This window comes from Apostichopus japonicus, chromosome 15 (genome assembly GCF_037975245.1).
Source record: "Apostichopus japonicus isolate 1M-3 chromosome 15, ASM3797524v1, whole genome shotgun sequence".
NCBI lineage: Eukaryota > Metazoa > Echinodermata > Holothuroidea > Aspidochirotida > Stichopodidae > Apostichopus > Apostichopus japonicus.
The window spans coordinates 22,007,470-22,027,458 of NC_092575.1; the positions used below are offsets into that span (position 1 = coordinate 22,007,470).

Consider the following 19,989-nt stretch of genomic DNA (forward strand, 5'->3'; position numbering starts at 1 on the left):
TGTATAACCTTGATAGGATTCTTGTTTTTATATAACAATGTGATCTGCTTCACAGACGGTTTTCCTCAATAGCTATTATGAACATAAGTTTGATTCAGTGATTGACACTTTAAGTCAAATTTCTGTGTGTCGTATGGGAGCTAGTCTTAGACCTGTCTTATTTCAAAACACAAATCTCAATTTGGGTCAACAAAGAAATATGAGAGAGCAGCGTATGTTGTCTCACATGTACTAATATGTGTTTCTATCGGTTTGATATCTTTAACATATACAGCGAAGTAGCCACTGTGAGCATAGAGGCATGTGTCCCCTACCCTTCCCAAATGTTTCTCCAAAGAAAATAGCTTGCATTTTATAGCAAACGTACACATAATCGTACATATAAATGTAGTTCAAACGAAGGAACATGATAACACCATTTAGAATCTAAACCACCTGACCGGATAAAATATCTCAAAGGGATGGAGAAACCTACCCCCGTATCCCCCTATCAAGTACAGATGTTATCAAATTGTGTGCCATCCCCTCCCGGGAAGCGTAGGAGGCGGGGGCTGGGGGCCCCCAACCAAATATATTTGAAAAAATTCGGGCAATATACTATAATTTTTCGGGGACCTACTGAAAGAAATCTAATTTGCGATGTGTTTCTCAATGGTTAAACTTATGTTATTATTATCATTATTATTCTACCGACTTCCCCAGTAATTGCCACCAATGTGGAAGGGTTATAACACGACAAACGATTGTATGTTATTGGCATGCGATATTATAAACGATTCATGCCTTTTATGATATGCACATTCACATGTTGAACGCGCGAAAAAATTTGGTTATATTTTTCTTTACAGCCCCCCCCCCCTCCCCCAATCAAATTGGTCTCCAACGCCTATGCCCCCGTCCACACTGAACTTCGAATTCCTAGCAGAGGGTACAGCCTGTATGGTGTAATGAAAGGCATATCAATACAAGCATTAACCTTAAATTCCCTGGCCCTTAAAATAGGAACAAAAATGTGTCTTTGCCTCTTCATACCTAATACATTGAATTAGCGAACACGATGTTTTCGTACTGCCGATGAAACGGTTCATGGAAGCCTACTCAGCAGGAGCAACCGAATTATTTTCACATAAATTCCTTGATTGGAACGATTGCTATCTTTAATTGTGAATATTTTTCTTGATCAGAATACCATAAAGATGCAACACATAGGTAAATGCAGCTGTAAAATAATCGTGGAATCTGATTATTTTCCTTGTGAAATCAATAATTTCCTTTGAAAATAAATGATATTGCTTTGATCTTTTAAGATGTCTCTCATTTGATCAAATACACATCAACATAAATCTACCGTTCTGTCTGAATTGACTCGCTATTCATAGTACATTAGTAGTGTATTGTTGTAAAATTTCTTGTATTTTGTATAGTCATCGTAGTTTACACCACATGTCAAAACCCAAAGGAGGTAAGGTCAAGAATTAATGTTTCCTGCGACCATGTTTATTCTTACAGAGCCATTATCGTGGACCTGTGACAACACACAGTATGTACAATGCGGGCAGGGTGCTACGGTGTCATGTACATTTCCACCTGACTTTCGTGGAGTGTACTGGTACGACTCACCCGCCAATTCAGCTAATTTAATCATTCGAAGGGAACGACAGGAGAATGGTGAATATACAACATCAGGGGTGGGCTACACCAACGGGAGTTATGATGTTTTCCAAAATGGAACACTAATAATAGCAAACGTCTCCAGCGCACATGATCGTGTGTTTTTGGTAACTCTGGTTGACAGTGGAAGAATTTTCAAGAACTTTGAAGTTAACGTTGTAACAATATGTAAGTATATATTTGTTATATTCCTCATTGCTTCATAGTTCAGTGAAAACTAAATGATTCTCTGCCTCTATACTTTTTTCTACTGTTGGTTAGCTCGTCCAACGCAGATTGATAGTATATCTCACACAGGAATCATTTAGTCAAAAGGCTGGTCGCCTCAACGTTCTCAACAGGTTCATGATTACCCCCATTGAATCCCTACACACCTGCTCCCATAATTCGATTAGGTTAATGATATAAAATACAGAATAGTAGAAATGTGTTTGTAGGATTAACTGTGAGTGTAAGTTAGGAAATTTATAATAGCGTGACTACCTTTCCTGCTACTCCTGCTGTCACTTCACATTTAGTAATGCAACTATTACAGGAAAATGTGATGGTACACTGTAAGAAATGATTGTGCCGGCATTGAAACTTTCTTCCACAGACATGATTCTTTGGGTAACCCTATAAAATCTTGTGATCCTGCACAAATGACGATTTTACTGTAACTTTACAACATTTAAACTTGCTAAACACAACTAATGTTGTAGGTCCACATATTTTATTGCTACATAGTGCTTGTGTTCATACACAGAACAAAAATGTTCTGAAATATAACTTTTTTTGTAACCGTAAGGAAAATGTTGTTTTTGCATACTTTAAGATTTTACATAATTAATTGTAAATTTACAACAGTTGTGTTTATATAGCACAACTCTGGTTGTAGGTTAACAAATTGTCTTGCTCTTTATAAATTACAGGAAAATGTTCTCAAACATTATTTATCTGTAACGATAAATAAATATTGTTCCTGCACAATGAATGATTTAACACAGTCATTTGTAAATAAACAAAAATTATACTTTTATAAACATATTCCCTTTGTAAATCAACAATCGTATCCTACCGCATATTACCTATGCAGTCCCAGTTTGGTATAACTTTATACATGCTAAGAATAAAATAGAGTTTATGCTTCCTAAAGTATTGTGTTAAATATATTTTCCTTAAGTTATGATATTCTTGGAATTGAGCTCATTGTTGCAGCAAAAAACGGCTGAGACCGAAAATATGCTTACATGTAAAGATCATTCCCTCTACATTGATAAATGACTCCCCTGTGAAAGACAAACTACACTTTACGAAATATGTTAACTGAAATTTAACTTTATTGATTGATCTTAGATAATTTCTACTGGAATCAAAGGAATCGATATTGAATTGAATAATGTTCCTCCCCACAACAGTGCTATGATAGAGCGTCAGGAAGAGGATTCCATCTTTGGTTATAGTGTTGGCCTATACAGTAAAAACAAAACTACTAGAAGTTTACGGCTGTGATCTCTTATATATCCATGTCGGGCTCCTTATACTTAACATTATATTAATTAACATATAAGGGTTGATTGGGGAGGGAGTTGGGTTCAGGGACAAACATAGAAGCTCGCAGATTAGTGTTCTATGCACCCCTCCCTCCCTCCTTTCCCTTCCTTCCTTCCAACTCTGTCTCCACCTATCTGTTTCTCTCTCTCGCTCCCCTCACCTGTCTTTTTGTATAGTCTTACTCTCTCGGCACGCACACAACCACTTCTCGTATGTAGCCACTAACTATTCCTGCTATTAAAACATTAATAATTATGCTCTCTTTCATAGTTAATGCCGGTCAACTTCATCCTATTGTTAGTGCTTGTCCTAACACCAGCCTCTGTCTTGTAAATTCCTTGGAAGCAGATACATTAAATTGCAGTTACAGTAATGTTAGACCAGCTGTAACACTTTCTTGGGAATTCAGTCCTCGTGAACAAGAAATGGAAATCGATGGATTCAGTACATCCAGAGGAGTATTCACGTTTTCTTCATATTCTGTGTTAAATATAACTAACCATTTACAAAAGCCATTTACAGCGGTAAGTTGTTCAGCAAGTGGTCCAGCGTTAGGTTTCAAGAGTACGGAAAGCACCGTGGTCATAGATATCAGTAATCCAACAGACATGGTTTGGCAAGAAATGGAAGTAATGGAAAAAATCGCTGCCGTACATTCACGATTGGACATTACATGTGTTCATGACATAGAAACAATGGCCCTGTTCTGGAAAGTTGGCGACATCACTAGCTCTGAAATATTAATGTTTTTATCTGGTGGACAGATGCGGCAAAATCAGAGAGTTAAATCATTTATCAAGTTTTCAGTAGATGGGACTATGACTTTCCCAGATGTCACCATTCACGCTGAAGGAACATATACCTGTGTATATACTGATGGGGTAACATATTATTCCAAGACTACAAAAGTTATCGTTGCAGGTTAGTGAATGTGAATATTATTTTGTGTACTATTTGAAGTTGATTATTAACGATGTGGGGCGTATAACTGCTGTTAGAGGGAAAACGACAATTAAATGAATCGATCACTAATATGAGAATCGTTGTTTTATAGTTACAGAATAATGCGAGAAATTACGTTCCCATGTCGATAATTATTTCAAACGATATGCACTGATATTGTCAGGATTATTTGGAATGTCTTGAGTTTAACGGCTTCGAAAGCCAGAGACAGTTCGATGAAAAAAAACCCAGATAATCATTGTTGATACGTTAACCTGATTACACAGTGTATTCGAGACAACGTCGCCGGTTATAACTTATAATACGCTGCTTGTTTTATTTCCTCTATCACAGTTCTTCCAATTCCACCTGCAGTAGTTGCAGACGGATGCGTTTGGAATTCATCAAAATGTGTTTTCATTGTTTCTGAAATGGCACTCAATGTCATAACATGCCGAGTTACTGGCGTTTACCCAGCTGTGAATTTGACAGTGGTTGATGCGAACTCAGCTGGCATTTATGTTGAAAATAAAAAAATTAGTATCGAAAGAAGAGAGGACCTTTTTGACGTCATAATGGAAGCAGAACTCAACATTAACCATAATTCGGAGTGTTCTCAAGACATAGTTTGTCTTGCTTCAGGACCTAGCTCAACATTATTTCATGCGACGAGAACAATAACGTTCATTTCTGGTATGACATACTTATGAAGTTATAAGGCTATCTGCTATATTGACGAAAAAAGCGTCAAGACCTTAATTGTGTGAATAACGGAAGAGTTCGTTGTTGAGTACAACTGAGGGTCGAGACGGATTACGAAAAAAAAAACAGTTACCAAATTATAGTGATTAAGCTAGGTTACGTTCTCTAAGATTAATAAATGTTGTTCACATTGCCTTTGCTGACTGAAAATTTTTACTATAAAACATTGTTTATTAATTTAAGAGATCCTTCGCTCATCGTTCGTCACAGGTGAGTGTTAGATATAATACGTGATTGACTAGGCCTAATATTATGTCCTTGGTTTGCAATAATCAGTAAGTTACAAATAGACCGAAGGCTAGGCCTAGGCCAACATAGTTTCTGTACGTTTCGGGTAGCCTACTGCTCATGTAGATACAACGATCGTAGCATTTCGGTAGTTCGTTGCTTGTATGTGCCTTTTGTAGCTTTTCAAATTAGGGTACAACACCATAAGTATGAATCGGCGGTGGTATGCTTTGGGGCGCGCATAGTGGCTGGTGGTTTATCGCGTATACATTATTCCATAGTGTTCATTTAAATCGAGACTCCGAGAATGCTCTCGGACACAGAAGAGGGGAAAAGGGTAAGGCTAAAAGCCCGAAGGGTTATCAGCCGGTAGGATGGCTTACAGTTTTAGTAAAGTGAGTACATGAATTCCTTCTTATAATCTCATGTCAAAAGTCGAAGGCCACTATAGCTGTTTTGCCTCGGAGGCCTGTCATTTTGAAATTTGACTAATCGTTGAAAGGCCTGCCATCAGTATTTCAGTGACAAGTGGATTGCCACCGGTATTGATTTGCGTCAATCATTCCCGGACCGTTATTTTTTCTTCCAGTAGAAGCAGCCATCTCTTCGAATTTTACATAATTCCTGTTGCATCTGTCATTTGGAAGTGGACCTATGTCAGCAATTCGTAAACCATGACTTCCATTATACTTCCAGTATACTACTACTCTAAATAATGATCATATATGTAGGTTGTAACATGTGTAGTTTAAACATACATATGACGTAAAGGTATAGTATAACCTGCCTATTCGTGTTTGCAATGCTTCCGTTACAGAGTCGTGTGATCGTGGACTCGCTACACTCACGCTTTCTCTTCTTATTGTTGGATCTGTGGTTCTCTTGCTTATCGTTGCTGCCCTTTTGACAGTTTTAGTGAAGTATCGTCGTACAAACAGTCAAAAGGTATACATGAAACGTAAAATCTTCAAGTGGGTAAATGTTTGGCGTAGGGTGAAGGGAGAACTGGGGGTTGGGGGGGGGGGCAAGGGATGAATGGCATTAACGTCCAATGTATCTGTAAGTAACATGACACCTAGGATGAGGTTTACTTTTTGTCTTCAATCTGCGTGTAAATAATGCCAACTTACCTGACATATATAATACCAGACCAACATTTGCTTACTCTATGTCGAAAGTTCCTCACGCTCCTCCTACTTCTGTGAACGATTTTAGGGAGGCTGTAAAACGTTAGATCTTGCAAAACATGGTTTCTGTTGAGGATACCTTATGAACGTTAAATAGAATGAACCATATGGATCAAACATTTTTACCTGAGCTCCCTATGTGCAATGCGATACAAAATCTCTCAACCAATACGCCCAGACAGCATATCATGGAACACCCTGGTTTCACAAAAGCACACATATTTGTGTAGCATAACATTACCTACATCTGGTGTGATCAGTGTTATTTAACTTGTTTATATGATTGAAAGTTAAGGCGTGTGGTTTGACGATTATTTTTCCATTTTTGAAATGACATGGGCAATTTTGTAATTTAACGTGCCTTGTTATTTTCAAATTAAGGAAATTATCATGATAAGTTGGGTTTGCTGAGAACTATATTCTATACTGGAATGTCGTGCAACATGCACAGTAAAAGTCTTTTGAGGTGATTTTGTGGTTAAAACCTTCAAATAGATGCCATACTTCCCTTTGCCCCTCTCCCATATAACCTAACCTCTACTGCCGATTTTGCATTTTGGAGTCATTTTGGTTATCATTCAAGTCTGGCACGTGTTCCGTCTCGATACGTTATAAAATGTGCTCTATGCTATCCGCTTTAAATAATTTCATAGCCATCAATTTTACTTTCAATTACCACAGAATTCACGGGCTACAGATTTGGAAGAGTTCGCTGACACGCAATTAGTAAGTTTCTTGAATACGAGTTTGTAACAGTCTTACTCTCGGCTGCCCATTTGTTGACCATGCATGTCAATAAGTTACGTTAAAAACATACCGTAATCTGAGAAATGTTGGGGTAGATAGAGAGAGATAGAGATGGAGAAGAAGATTGAGAGGTAGGTAGAGAGGTAGACGTGTCATGTTATTTACGAATTAAGGAAATTAAATTATAAGTGCGTTGCTGAGAACTATACTCTATACTAGAATGTTGGTACAACATGCACAGTAGATCCATATGACTCTTATGAGGTGATTTTGTGCTTTATAACTTCAAATAATGCTATATTTTCCTCTGCCCCTCTATTTTGTGCCTCTCTCCCAGATAACCTAACCTCTACTGCCGATTCTGCATTTTGGAGTCATTTTGGTTATCATTCAAGTCTGGCACGTGTTCCGTATCGTTACGTTATAAAATGTGCTCTACGCTATTCGCTTTCAATAATTTCATAGCCATCTATTTAACTTTCAATTACCACAGAATTCACGGGCTTCAGTTTTGGAAGAGTTCGCTGATACGCTATTAGTAAGTTTCTTATGTATGAGTATGGAACAGTGTCTTGTTTTCGGCCATCAAGTTTTAGACCATGTATGTCAATAAGTTACGTTACAATCATACCGTAATCTGAGAGAGAGTGAGGAATATATATATATATATATATATATATATATAAATGAAAATCGTAATATATACGATATATATATATATATATATATAAGAAAATCGTAATATAGTAATATATACGATATATATATATAAATATATATATATGTAGATATATAGATAGAGAGATATATATGAATGCAGATAAAGAGGTAGATAGAGAGGTGGAACGATGGATGGACGAATTTACGGATGAATCGATGGTTTTAAGGTTGAACGGTAGAATGGATGATTGGTTAAATGGTTGGATACATGGTTGAATGGATAAATGGATAGGCAGATGGATACATTGAAAGATGAATACATGGACGTATAGATACTTCAACAGAAAGACAAATAGCTAGATGGATGGATGGATGGATGGACGGACTGATGGACGCGCGGACAGACGGACGAGAGATATGTATTATATATTATATCTGACATATATTACATCTTACATCTTACCTCATCTTTCATCATCTTACATCTTATTTGTAGGATCTTAGATCTTAGATATCAGATATCAGATATTATATATTAGATATTAGATATCATACATCATATATCATACGTTATTCGTTGTACGTTGTATGTTGTACGGTGTACGTTGCACGTTGTACGTTGCACGTTGTTTGTTGTATGTTGTATATTATATGTTGTATGTTATATGTTATATATTCAACAAAATTAAAATTGTCTCTGCAGTATTGGCCATTATATAAACTATCAACTACCGACATATTTGATCAGGAAATAATTGAAACACTCCGTAACGTCAGCAGTGAATTCGATGAGAACAAACGAAAGGAACATAAGAGAGTAGCAGTTGGATTTGCCAGCGGGATTATCAGGGGAGCCATTGCCATAAGTGCAGTACTCTTTCCCCCAGTTGGAGCAGGTTTTCTAGTGGCTGCAGCAGCAGCATTTGGCGCTGCAGGGGCAGGAGTTAACATTGCTGCAACGTGGGACAAACTAAAGCAGGACAAATTTCAGAGTAAGCTCGTAGAGGTTCCATTAGAAACATTCATCGGAATTCAGAGACAATTGGCAGAAGTCACCGTTTTCCTTGACTTGACGTACGATGTCATTCGCTCCACAAATGTCAATAGCTGTTTAGATGCGAACCAAGTACAAGAAATAGAAAGATGCATACAGGATTTGAAAGGGAAACACAACTTAGAAATAGGCACTCTGCAGGAAGCACTGTCTCATATTCATGCTGGGACTGTTGCTCTACTTGACTTTATTTCCAATGCGGCATCGTCTGAGACTGATCCGCTCATGAGTGAGTGGGAAGACAAGCGCAAGAATGCGAAAGAGAATCCATTGGAGAAGCTTCCTCAGTCCATTCAGAATTTGGTTGTTAGCGATAAGTATAAAGGCAATATGACATTGCTCACACTTATTAAGCTATTGTATTTTCCTGGCCAAGGTATTTCTCATCGTAATCCGACAGGTGATGCCAAAAATCCAGGAAAAGCAAATTTGCCAATGGAGCTTGCTCAAGGGGGACTACTGTTTGGCCGTGCAGCAGTGAATGCTGCCAATGTAAGTGTTGATACCTTGTGTGAATTGATGTATGCCTAACGTATATACTTCTGGTTTATTTCTCATTGCTTTATATTGCGATTCCAATCTACATCGGTTGGTTGAAGTTGGTTGAAGTTGAAGTATTCCATATAAGTTTTTAAACCACTTAAACCACTTAATACTTTTGTTATTTCAGGTAGGAGAAGACTTTGTTTCGGTCAGAAATAGCGTCTATAGAATTGCAAAAGGAGTTTCAGTTGCCGGAGTTCTGTTAAACTCGCTTGGAATTATTGTTGACTTTGCTTTCCTTACAAAAGCTATAATTGGTGTACATGCAGACAAAAAGGGGGAGTTTTCTCAGGCCATAAGCGAAGTAGCTGACGAGATGCAATTAATGAATATGATTTTAAGAGAATTAACTGAAATTAACTAGCAAAATTAACTGAAACCTACATAAACAGTTATTTAATCTGAATATCGTATGTCAAAAATATCAGAATCGCCTTGTAGCATCATTAAAGCCACACGTAGCAGGGACAATGGAATATATATTGCTTACTATTCTATACAAAAGTAACATGTGTAGCTCACGATATCACTAGTTATCAAGGTTTGTATTTTACATCTAGATCGAAGTACGAGTGGCGTAACTTAATGTTTGGAATTCACATGTGACACAGTAACGCACAGTAAGGGTTCAAACTTCAAAGGGACTCATTCTCATCAAACAAATTGTCATACGACATATACCTACGTAGGAGAGTTTCTTGGTTTCACCAACCAATTATCTCCAAAGCTATCATGCCATGTTTTATGAACGAAGTGGCTGAGATATCATATTTCACTGCTCATCACTTCTGGTTCGAGATAAATATAAATTAGGTCTCTTGATCCAATAACGATGTATTAATTGCTTACCTTGGATTTACTGCTTAAAAGTGCTAATTAACGTTAATGTTAACGTCTCAATGTGTGTTTGCCAAATTTTAACTTCGACCTTTGCAGCTTATTGCCCTAAAAGCTCAGTGAAAATAACAACGTTCTATGCAATGTTCATATTAATGATCATTATTTTTACTGAGTTATCTGTCGTTAAACATGTTGAGCTGAATAAAATTCGCCAGATGTATTAACGAGTCCGTAGATTCTACAAACTTCACTCAAAATTTGCAAGACCCGCCCGACAGATCATGCCCCAATCAATTCTTTTTTTTTTAATTAAAAACGTTAGACATAGAACTTACAAGTGATCGAAACGAGTCTATATAGGTTACAGCCTGGTGGTATGCTGATATGGGCGGTCGTAGTGATTTTACGGTAAATCGTTCGCACCATAAAGGCAACAGAAAATAAATATCTTTATTTCGATTGCGACAGCTTTTCCGTATTAACCCACCTGGTCAGAGTGCAGTAGAATACGAAACATTGAATCCGCTTCGGAAGTTTGTTTTTCGAAATTCATCAGCCAACTTGTATTGAGACTTTAACGAAACGTTAAACTGTAGTTGCAAATGGTCAGTGAGAATTACGTATCCAAAGGATTGTTATCATAACATGTGCGTGTTTTTATACCTCTTCAATTTTTTTTTCCGTATCAAGCATCAGCCGATGTAATGAATGATATAGTCAACCGAGCTAATATGTAACTCTAAAATAATTTATTTTAAGAAACGATAGCTCTAAATTACCTCACGAAACGATTCCTAGTTTCTTTTAAAAGTTTTGTTTTGGAGGCGTTATTAGTTTGTGCAAACGTAGTGGGAATGTTGGTATATTATACGTGTACCATACCTATTAATGGTCATGTATAAATTTGTAATTTAATTAATCGATATTTGAATTAATTGATAATAATGGTCGATATTAATGGTCATGTATAAAGTGTAATTTATTCATTTATATATGATTTGGTGGCACATTGATATGCACTGTGTTCCTGAATTGTACAATGAACTGCACGGCGTGACAGAAGAGGGTCTATGGGATTTGTGTTGCTTCGACTATATTTACTTCCTTACTTTCTGCTAGCTTACATGTAGGGTACAGTACTAAAAGCCCACACCGGTTTATTTGTACTCCTCCTTTCCAATAGAAGTTATACTTTATGTTATTTACCCTTGCACTTCTGTCACTAATATGTATGATCAATAATAAAACGACACGAAACTTGTGTGGAACATCAATCTTTGTAGCAGTCTCCTTGAAAAATTCTCGGACGTAAATATGATTTAAATATTGTGTCGAAACACAATACTGAAACCAATTTGAACATTATTCCAACATTGAACAAACATTGAACAAACGTACCCCCTCCCCCGAATGATTTGCTAAAAAATGCAAGTAAACGAAGGAAGGTGAGAACGGAGGAATACAAAATTTAAAAATACTGCAGCTGCATACACATTAGTTCTCTCTTAGCCTCCGGTACCCCAGCCAATGGTTGTCTACCGTCCTATGAATGTGACATAAGGCGGTCATTACAAACATTAAACTAAGCGGTACAAATGAAAATATTATTCAGCTTCTTGCTCTATAAATATACACGCATGAAATATTTACAATATTGTAGCATTTGCATTGAAAGCAGAGAAAAAACTGAGGAGAAAGAAGGATATATCTATACTTTAATTGAATTAATTACATAGTTTGCCAGTTTCTTCCAAGTTCATGGTTGTTAAAATTCGTCATATTTGATATTTCTCTCCGCTTTAATTGTTCCACCAGAACTTAAACATAGCTTCCTCTGAAGATACCTTAAACAGCGATGCATCCTAACATGTTCGCCATGTTCGCCAAACATCGGACGTATACATATATGTAACTGGACAATCACTGAATAAATATTACGGAACCTAAAAATCGTATCTGCATCTTGTTTTCTCTATCTATCCTGGTACCTTCGAACTTCCGCACATCTATATTAGTTAAATATTAGCTTACTAGTACTGGTATTAAGATGTCTGAAGATTTGCCGTTTCAGGGAAAGAGTTGACAGTTGTAGGTATGCACAGTTTACAACAAGTTCCATATGTCACCGGAGATCAGGGATTCTTAATAAACCCGATCCGCGAAAGATGTCAACCGGTTACGCGACACAATTGGCATACCATTTTTCACCAATCAGGAATGCAGGCAAGGCATAGCGTAATGCTGAGAAAACTAAGTTCACAGTGTTTGTCGTTTAAGCTTCTGCCCTACACACGTTAAATATTATTACTGACCCATATCATTCCATATCTGTACTATAAATCGAAATGGTGGACAATTAGTTTAGAAATCAACACACTTTGAACGTATGGGCCAAGAAGTGTTCATTTTGTTTGTTACTTTATAACTCTATGAACTGTCTCACAAAGCCACGCATGATATAATACACATATATTTATATATGTCATATTTTCAACTAATTCGAGAACAAAAAACTCTTAAGGACTGAAAAGGAAGAAAAACAATGGTGATGATGCTGTTACAAATCTGTGCAAGCAAGTTACCAATGTCTGTCTAAGGTGGCATACTCCTATTATAGTCTATATCAATCCGCCCGGATGTTCTCCTTCAGGAAAATTGCCAAAATGCAGTAGCAAAACATCTTTTTGATACGTTATCAATCAGGATCTGGTGTTTTGTGGCTTGAATAATAAAGAACATGGATGGAAGTACATGTGGTGCAAAAATTAGGTCCATTGAGGCACCTTTAGACCCGTTTACGCCTTCCAGGAGTAGCGTACGAAAATGGTTAACTACTGAGTGGAGAGGTTTGTTTACAAGTCACGAAAATTTCAGGCTCTGGTAGCAAAAACAACTACATGTTCATGATACGGATATTGATAGTGCTTTTAAATGCCAACTTGTCAGCTATCCAGTGATGGGCAGCGTTTAGCTAGTGATAACTTTTATCTAGACTTAGAAACCACATTACTTTGTGATTCAGTGTGTCAGTCAATGGGGCTATTAATGGGCGTATGCTACCTTAATGTTCACCAATTCCAAAAGGGCAAATATCTGTATCTGTGTGTATATAATGAGAAGCATCATGTGCGGTTGACTTTGTACATAAATGACCTAACGCTATGTAATTAAAGACTGATACAAATACATTCAACCCATTGTTTGAGTCCATCATCGGTTAAATGAGGACCTATAGCGTGCTTAGTCAATTTTGAGGAAAGCTCTTCTATGTCAGGACGATTTGATTTGGGTAACGACCAACAGCGTGCCATCGCAATGTAGCTGAAAAAATAAATGATTTTGAGATATCAAAATAAATATACTGCCTGACAAACCCCTTTTCTTAGAAAAATGTAAACATTGTTTGCGCTTCTTTGTTATAATCATGACCCATTCATGTGAATTCGGTCATAAGTACTCCAAGTTTAATTCTCAAGATATTGGCAGATATATAAAGTTACATTAAGCTTTCGGAGCACCTGTAACTGCAATTTGCAAAGTTTACATCTTTGTAGCGTTAATACTCAAGTAAACTGTACTTACATAATTTGTGGACACAACTCTGGCTTTGGGAAGACATCACTGACGTCATCATGATCACTTCCATAAGCTATAGGTAGAGCGCCTGTGTAAGGAGACATAGTATTAACCATGTAATGTGGCTATAGCCAGTAAATACATATCTAAATACTACTAACTGTAGTACAAATACATTAAGTTGAGTGAAAGTGTTTATTATATAATACCCTAACTCAACTTAATTTATTTATTTAAGGAACATGTCCTTACCGGCAGCATTACTGATATAATGTATGAATATCTAAATTCTTGTCGGAAACAAACCATTCATATATGTATTAACTGTTCGGATGAGAAATATTTCATTTGACATTAGTACCAAATTATCACAGTCATCCTTAACAATTAAATATCTTCAAAGAAAGTGTCTGCTTCGTTACCTTGTGAAAATATTTGCCAGATTGCATATGCTGTTAGCCAAACGTCAGTAGCGGTCGTGTATTCCTCTAGACCCTGAAATTCACTTCGTTCATAAACGGATGTATATACAGACTTCAAGAAAACACAAAACATAAACAACAGGTTAAGCTACGCATTATTATCTTGCTAGGATTCTCAAAACGTTTCATTACAATGTCGGGGCGAACTTTCTCTATAATTGCCCTTTTCTCTGGTTATTAAACATGGTTCAGCACAAACTTTTCACCATAATTTTGATAAAAGGATGAATGAAGCGCGGCTTGGAATCTTGAAAAAATGTTTTTTTTTCTGGACAGAAACATGAGCGCTTAATTCAGATATACCACCACAGTTAAAACGCAGATATGCCTATAGGCGACTTTACCTCTAAATTAAAGAATTAAGGTTGAAAATGGTTATAGGGACATTTCAGACAACAAACAGTTAATTGCTCATTCTTGGAACTTTAAATTAGGTGAAATATTGTTATGACACCGTACCTTTTATTTCCCTAAAATAATAATAAATTTATGTCAAGATCTGTAATGTCCACATTAATAAGATCTAGAAACGTATGGACCTTATATATATGGGCACTACATACTAAAAACTCATTCATTCGGCAGATAAATATGAACTTCATGATAAATACCTTCGTCTTTATGGATTCCAAGAAACATAAAGCATCTTTCCTCAGACAAAAATCAAATAACTTGCAATTTTTGTCATTCGTTAGTAGTATATTTGCAATGGATAGAGATGGATGAGAAAACTAGAATAGAAAATGGAAGAAATACTATTAAATGGTGAAAGCTAATTTGTATAAGGAAGTATAGTCCTATTAGGTTGACGCAGACTTGTGACGTCACAGGTGTTGACAATTTTTCTATGCACAAATAAACCTGGATCTGCATGCGCAAACCTCCCTAATTAGAATTTGCCAAGTTTCAAAGGAACAATTTCTGTCCAAACTAGGCCTAAATAATAAACCATGACTGTAAACGTCCCTAATCGCGAACTAAACTCATGACTATGTTTGTCGAACTACATTATTCCTGCACATTCTTACAGGTGAACATATAAAACTCAACTTTTTCGCTAAAAGAACAGATTAAGTTATGTTGTACAGAATCACATATCGACATGTGTGGTTAGAATTCCTCACTTAAAGTGACTGTATCAAAACTTGACCATGTGTGTGATCTCCATGGCTGCTCAATACGCATGTCTTACTCATAAATCAGTACAGACACATTCCGTAGTAATTTAATCTTGCAGTCTGATTCCTCTACGATCGAATAACGAATCTTTAACCGAATCTTTAAGCTTTTCGCTAAGAGAACCGATTAAGTTCTGTTATGCAGAATCGTACATTGACATTTGTAGTTGAAATTCCTCACATAAAGGGACTGTGTCAAAACTTGACAATGTGTGTGGTCAAGCTGTGGTCCTTTATATGGCCTCTCCGTATACATGTCTTACTCAGAAATAAGTAAAAATACATTCCGTAGTAAGTTAATCTTGCAGTCCGATCCCTCTACGATCGTGTAACGAATCTTTAACCGAGGTAGGCCTATAACATCGGACATCGAATTCAAGTATAATGATATGAACAAATCCGGTACAAAAAATTATGTTGAACGAACAAAATCTTAGAAAGAGTTCAAATGAGCTTAGAAACAATGACAACTTACCCCTTGTGATAATATAAACGCCATCCCTGAAGCAGTTTGAAGTAAATATTGTAGCAGTTCCTTCACAAGTGTTACCATATCATCTGTTAGACGTTTTTGTAGTTCATAAGCAGACAGCGTCACATGATCTTGTAACGTCTCCATCTTAGAGTATGTTTGAATAATGTAAACCTGATCTACATGGTAAAGAAACACAATGTCGTATAGTAAAAGAACAATTCAAAATGCAAAATGCCATTTCACTTTCGATCAGTTATTTTGGGAGTTTTTCTTTCCCCCTAAACTTGGGATGCTCGTTGTATTACAGCTTCCTTAAAAAAAATACGTCTATGTAACATACAAGTTTTAAACCTATAAAACTATGGAAAAACGAACTAAGTAGAATGATATACCAGGATTATAAGTGCGCTCTTCGCATACATTTACCAGACTGAGTGTGATGTTGCAAGAGCATGTAATACAATATAATTTCACGACAATCGCCATTCTTTTTTATATCTGTTCCTTACTTCTCTTGACAATTTAAATTTAAACAATGTAATGGCAAAATAAAAATAAATTATCACAAAGTAAATAATAATATTCTCAGATGCATTTCAAATTGTATTTTTTTTAACACATACTGTTGTACAGCGGAATAGTCAATCCATTTTTAAAAACTGCTCTTTACCCAAATGATGATATATTCCAGACAATGGCAAAGTTATTATAGAGAAAACAACAAAGTCATATCATGTGATACATAACGAATAATATATAAACTAACCGTTCAGATAACAAGATCCAAGGCATTTCAAGATGTGGGTGACGCTGGTATTTTAGTGAACTCCTTCGCAAATACATCCCATTCGTGTTGCTGAGTATCTGTTTTCGATTCTAGCATATCAAGAAACGGTAGAGACGGTATAATTCCAGCATAATTAAAGTTCCAACAGCTTACCAATTATGCACAAAAGATACCAACGAAATAATTCAGGAAATTGGAACAAACGTTTTTCCTACATGTGCTGCTTTATCCTACATATTCTTCTCGACTGAATGTAAAGAATCTCCGACTGACCCTTTTGCCCGACTGATGATGGGAGGTTTTTTTTGGGGGGGGGGTGCCCCATCTTCCGACACTGACACCACGTTGATTCCTTTGCAATGTGTTGGCCTTTGCACTTGTCGTGGATCAGTAGATGAAAGGAGCCCAAAAGACTTTAAACGTCTTAACGAATTTTTAAAAAGATAGCGTAATGTATACAAATTTGTGGAATCTCTTCTCATATATCAGAGATGATTTCACTTGTTATTTGTAATTACCGTGATAAGGTTAAACGTTATGGTTTGTGGATATTTTTTGTGCCTGAACTCGCTTGGCGTGTTTATTAACATGTCCTGTTCACTATCATGTCTTATTTTCAAATCGATTAGATTTTAAATAAACGCTATTGGTACAGTCCCACGAGGCCTGTAAATGTGGGTTTTAAACACCCGTTTACGTAGCCAACTTACCAGACTCAGTATTATATATATAACAAAGGTAATTACTCACTTGCAGCCTGGCAGATGAACACATATTTCATGGTATCTAGCTTTGCGGAAAACGCCACAAGCCATCTATCAGATATATGTCCCTTCGAAAGTCGGGATATGAAACGAATTTGGTTATCTTTGATTGTTTCCAAATCAAACATTTCATCGTCAATAGCAGAATACTCCTCTGTGAAGGAAGAATATTCAGCACCACATTGTTATCATTATTAAATTTACCTTGGCATCCTTCAAATACATTATTCCTTTAGACAAAACTGGTTTATCGAGGCTAAGGTTTGATGGAAATAACATAAATATATCATTCAATTAAAAGCGAAAGCTTATATAACTATTAAACCCTTTAATCGATCAAAGTAACGAATTGTTTCAGTAATAATGATAAATAAATAATGCTATTGTTTTTATTTTATTTATTTTTATTTATAACTACGTTTCATTTGATTCTTAGATATATTTCATATCGCTTTCATAAATCAATATAGAATAAGGCACACATCTACTAAACTAACAAACTAAACGAAATGAATAAATAAGTGAATAAATAAAGAAAAAGGCATATAAGGTCTGCAAATGGTTCGATTTGTTTAAAGATTATTCCGTTCCGTTAAATCACGATGTCAATAGAGGACGTAAATTACGCTGTGTACAATATATGTTTTCAATAGACTGTTTATTTTTAGAAGAAGCTTATTATATCATACATTATTTTAATGTATTAAAATACATAAATAGATTGGTCAACAATAATATAATAACTGTACTGTGTATTAAATATGCTATGAGATACACATGTTTAAAAAGATATGCTGTATACCTTCTTGATTACTTTCTTTGATAAAGTAGGGCGTCTTTATCTTTCGTTCGTAACTTGAAGAAGTTTGGCGTTGATTTTTTCCATAGTTTCGTCTTCTAAGTATTCAATCAAATAAACGGGGCCGTTGGTTTGAATAAGAAGAGCTTACCAATTACGCACAACGGATACCAACGAAATAATTCAGGAAATTGGAAAAAACGTTTTTCCTACATGTGTTGCTTTAAATGATTGAATAATTGGGTGTTCACCAATAAGAAGAGCATCCATAAAATGGCAGAAAGAAAGATGATTGATGGAATATTTTAGTTTAATATTTGAGATGTAGACCAAATAGAATCGCATTTAGTAGTGGAGATATGTTTCTCGGTAAACAGGTTTTGAAGAAAATACAAATTTTCCCACAGTTCGAAACAGTGCATTTGTCAATACTTGACTCAACCTCGTGGAAAGTGAAGCAATATTTTCGATATAAGTTTTCTTTCCGTAAAACTCACCCATACGGAGTTTTTATCTTCCGGTCGTAAGGTGCTTGGTGCTTATTTTCTCCAAAATAGCTGCGTCATTGTAGTGTTTTATCAAAATAAGGTAGACACAGAGTTTCCAACATTGGTTGAAGTAACCGTAAAAAGGGATGAAACGAAAAGCTAGTTAAAAATTGGTTTTGTCGCATCGTATTCACATTCGTTGAGATGATTATTACAAAATATAGTTCTTCTTCTTATTTTTATTCAAAATAAGATTACATTGATCAAACAGAGGTACTTTTCCAGAATTTTTCAATAAAGTGAATCTTAATACGCGAGTTTTTAACACATTTGGTTCGATCATCAATGTTCAACCGCCTTATTACCTTTCATATCAGTATGACAACCGCTGGCATAAAATCTGTAATTTATCGGCAAAAGGTGAACTCATTTTTAATGTCAAGAGACATACGGTACTTTATCACGAAGAAATTTACATAATTCAATTCAAAATGTTCTTTGAAAACATTGAGTTATTAGTAGATATTACACCATGCTATATATGTTAGTCCGTTACTCTTTTTCTGTATAACACAGAAACAATTTTTAATGTCAGAACTAATTTTTAATGTCAAGAGACATACGGTACTTTGACAAATATCAGGAAGAAATTTACATAATTCAATTCAAAATGTTCTTTGAAAACATTGAGTTATTAGTAGATATTACACCATGCTATATATGTTAGTCCGTTACTCTTTTGCTGTATAACACAGAAACAATTTTTAATGTCAGAACTAATTTTTAATGTCAAGAGACATACGGTACTTTGTCAAATATCAGGAAGAAATTTACATAATTCAATTCAAAATGTTCTTTGAAAACATTGAGTTATTAGTAGATATTACACCATGCTGTATATGTTGGTCCATTACTCTTTTGCTGTATAACACAGAAACAATGTACCTATTGATGAGTACATCGCCAACGTCTTCTTCGTCTCTGACTATCGTATCTGTTGAAAGTCAATATCAGAATGATTCGAAGACATTGCGAAATACATACAATTCTTATTCGTATCATTACATTTCAGGAGAGAGAATATCTCATATATTACCATATACCTAGTCAAGCAACAGTCCCCCTATACGTAATGTAGCTATCAATACACCTTAAAAGCATTTCTAATGTTATTATCAGAATAAAATAAGACAAGTGAAATAGAAGTGAAAGACCATCATCTGAGAAAAGGGAATTTATTATATTAACAAGGTTACTAAATGAAGTTCCAACG

At 35.8% G+C, this 19,989-nt stretch overlaps 3 protein-coding genes across 7 annotated transcripts in view; 1 reads left to right on the top strand and 2 right to left on the bottom strand.

Annotated features, from left to right (window-relative positions):
- Positions 1-12,122, top strand: part of LOC139981667 (uncharacterized) — a 70,662-nt gene extending 58,540 nt beyond the window's left edge. The window contains exons 2-9 of one of the 4 annotated variants that reach the window (XM_071994243.1): positions 1,510-1,839; positions 3,475-4,125; positions 4,501-4,839; positions 5,954-6,081; positions 7,005-7,049; positions 7,564-7,608; positions 8,434-9,276; positions 9,455-12,122. In XM_071994243.1, coding sequence (XP_071850344.1) covers positions 1,510-1,839; positions 3,475-4,125; positions 4,501-4,839; positions 5,954-6,081; positions 7,005-7,049; positions 7,564-7,608; positions 8,434-9,276; positions 9,455-9,691 — 2,618 coding nt within the window. In that variant the 3' untranslated portion in view covers positions 9,692-12,122. Of the gene's footprint in view, positions 1-1,509; positions 1,840-3,474; positions 4,126-4,500; positions 4,840-5,953; positions 6,082-7,004; positions 7,050-7,563; positions 7,609-8,433; positions 9,277-9,454 lie in introns of those variants that run through there. The other 3 variants (XM_071994244.1, XM_071994245.1, XM_071994246.1) reach the window with 3 other exon arrangements.
- LOC139981664 (uncharacterized) overlaps positions 1-19,989 on the bottom strand; it is a 179,814-nt gene that overhangs the window by 151,876 nt on the left and 7,949 nt on the right. The window lies entirely within an intron of this gene.
- LOC139981671 (protein-tyrosine kinase 6-like) lies at positions 10,976-19,883 on the bottom strand. 2 transcript variants are annotated; one of them, XM_071994249.1, is made up of 10 exons: positions 19,662-19,883; positions 18,726-18,785; positions 18,232-18,326; positions 17,416-17,583; positions 16,645-16,754; positions 15,879-16,054; positions 14,837-14,956; positions 14,166-14,277; positions 13,750-13,831; positions 10,976-13,488 (listed from the first exon to the last, which is right to left on the bottom strand). In XM_071994249.1, the coding sequence occupies exons 6-10, from the start codon at positions 16,020-16,022 to the stop codon at positions 13,335-13,337; spliced, it is 612 nt and encodes a 203-aa protein (XP_071850350.1). In that variant the 5' UTR covers positions 16,023-16,054; positions 16,645-16,754; positions 17,416-17,583; positions 18,232-18,326; positions 18,726-18,785; positions 19,662-19,883; the 3' UTR covers positions 10,976-13,334. The 2 variants fall into 2 exon arrangements, with proteins under 2 accessions (XP_071850350.1, XP_071850349.1); XM_071994248.1 differs by having other exon boundaries at positions 14,166-14,280.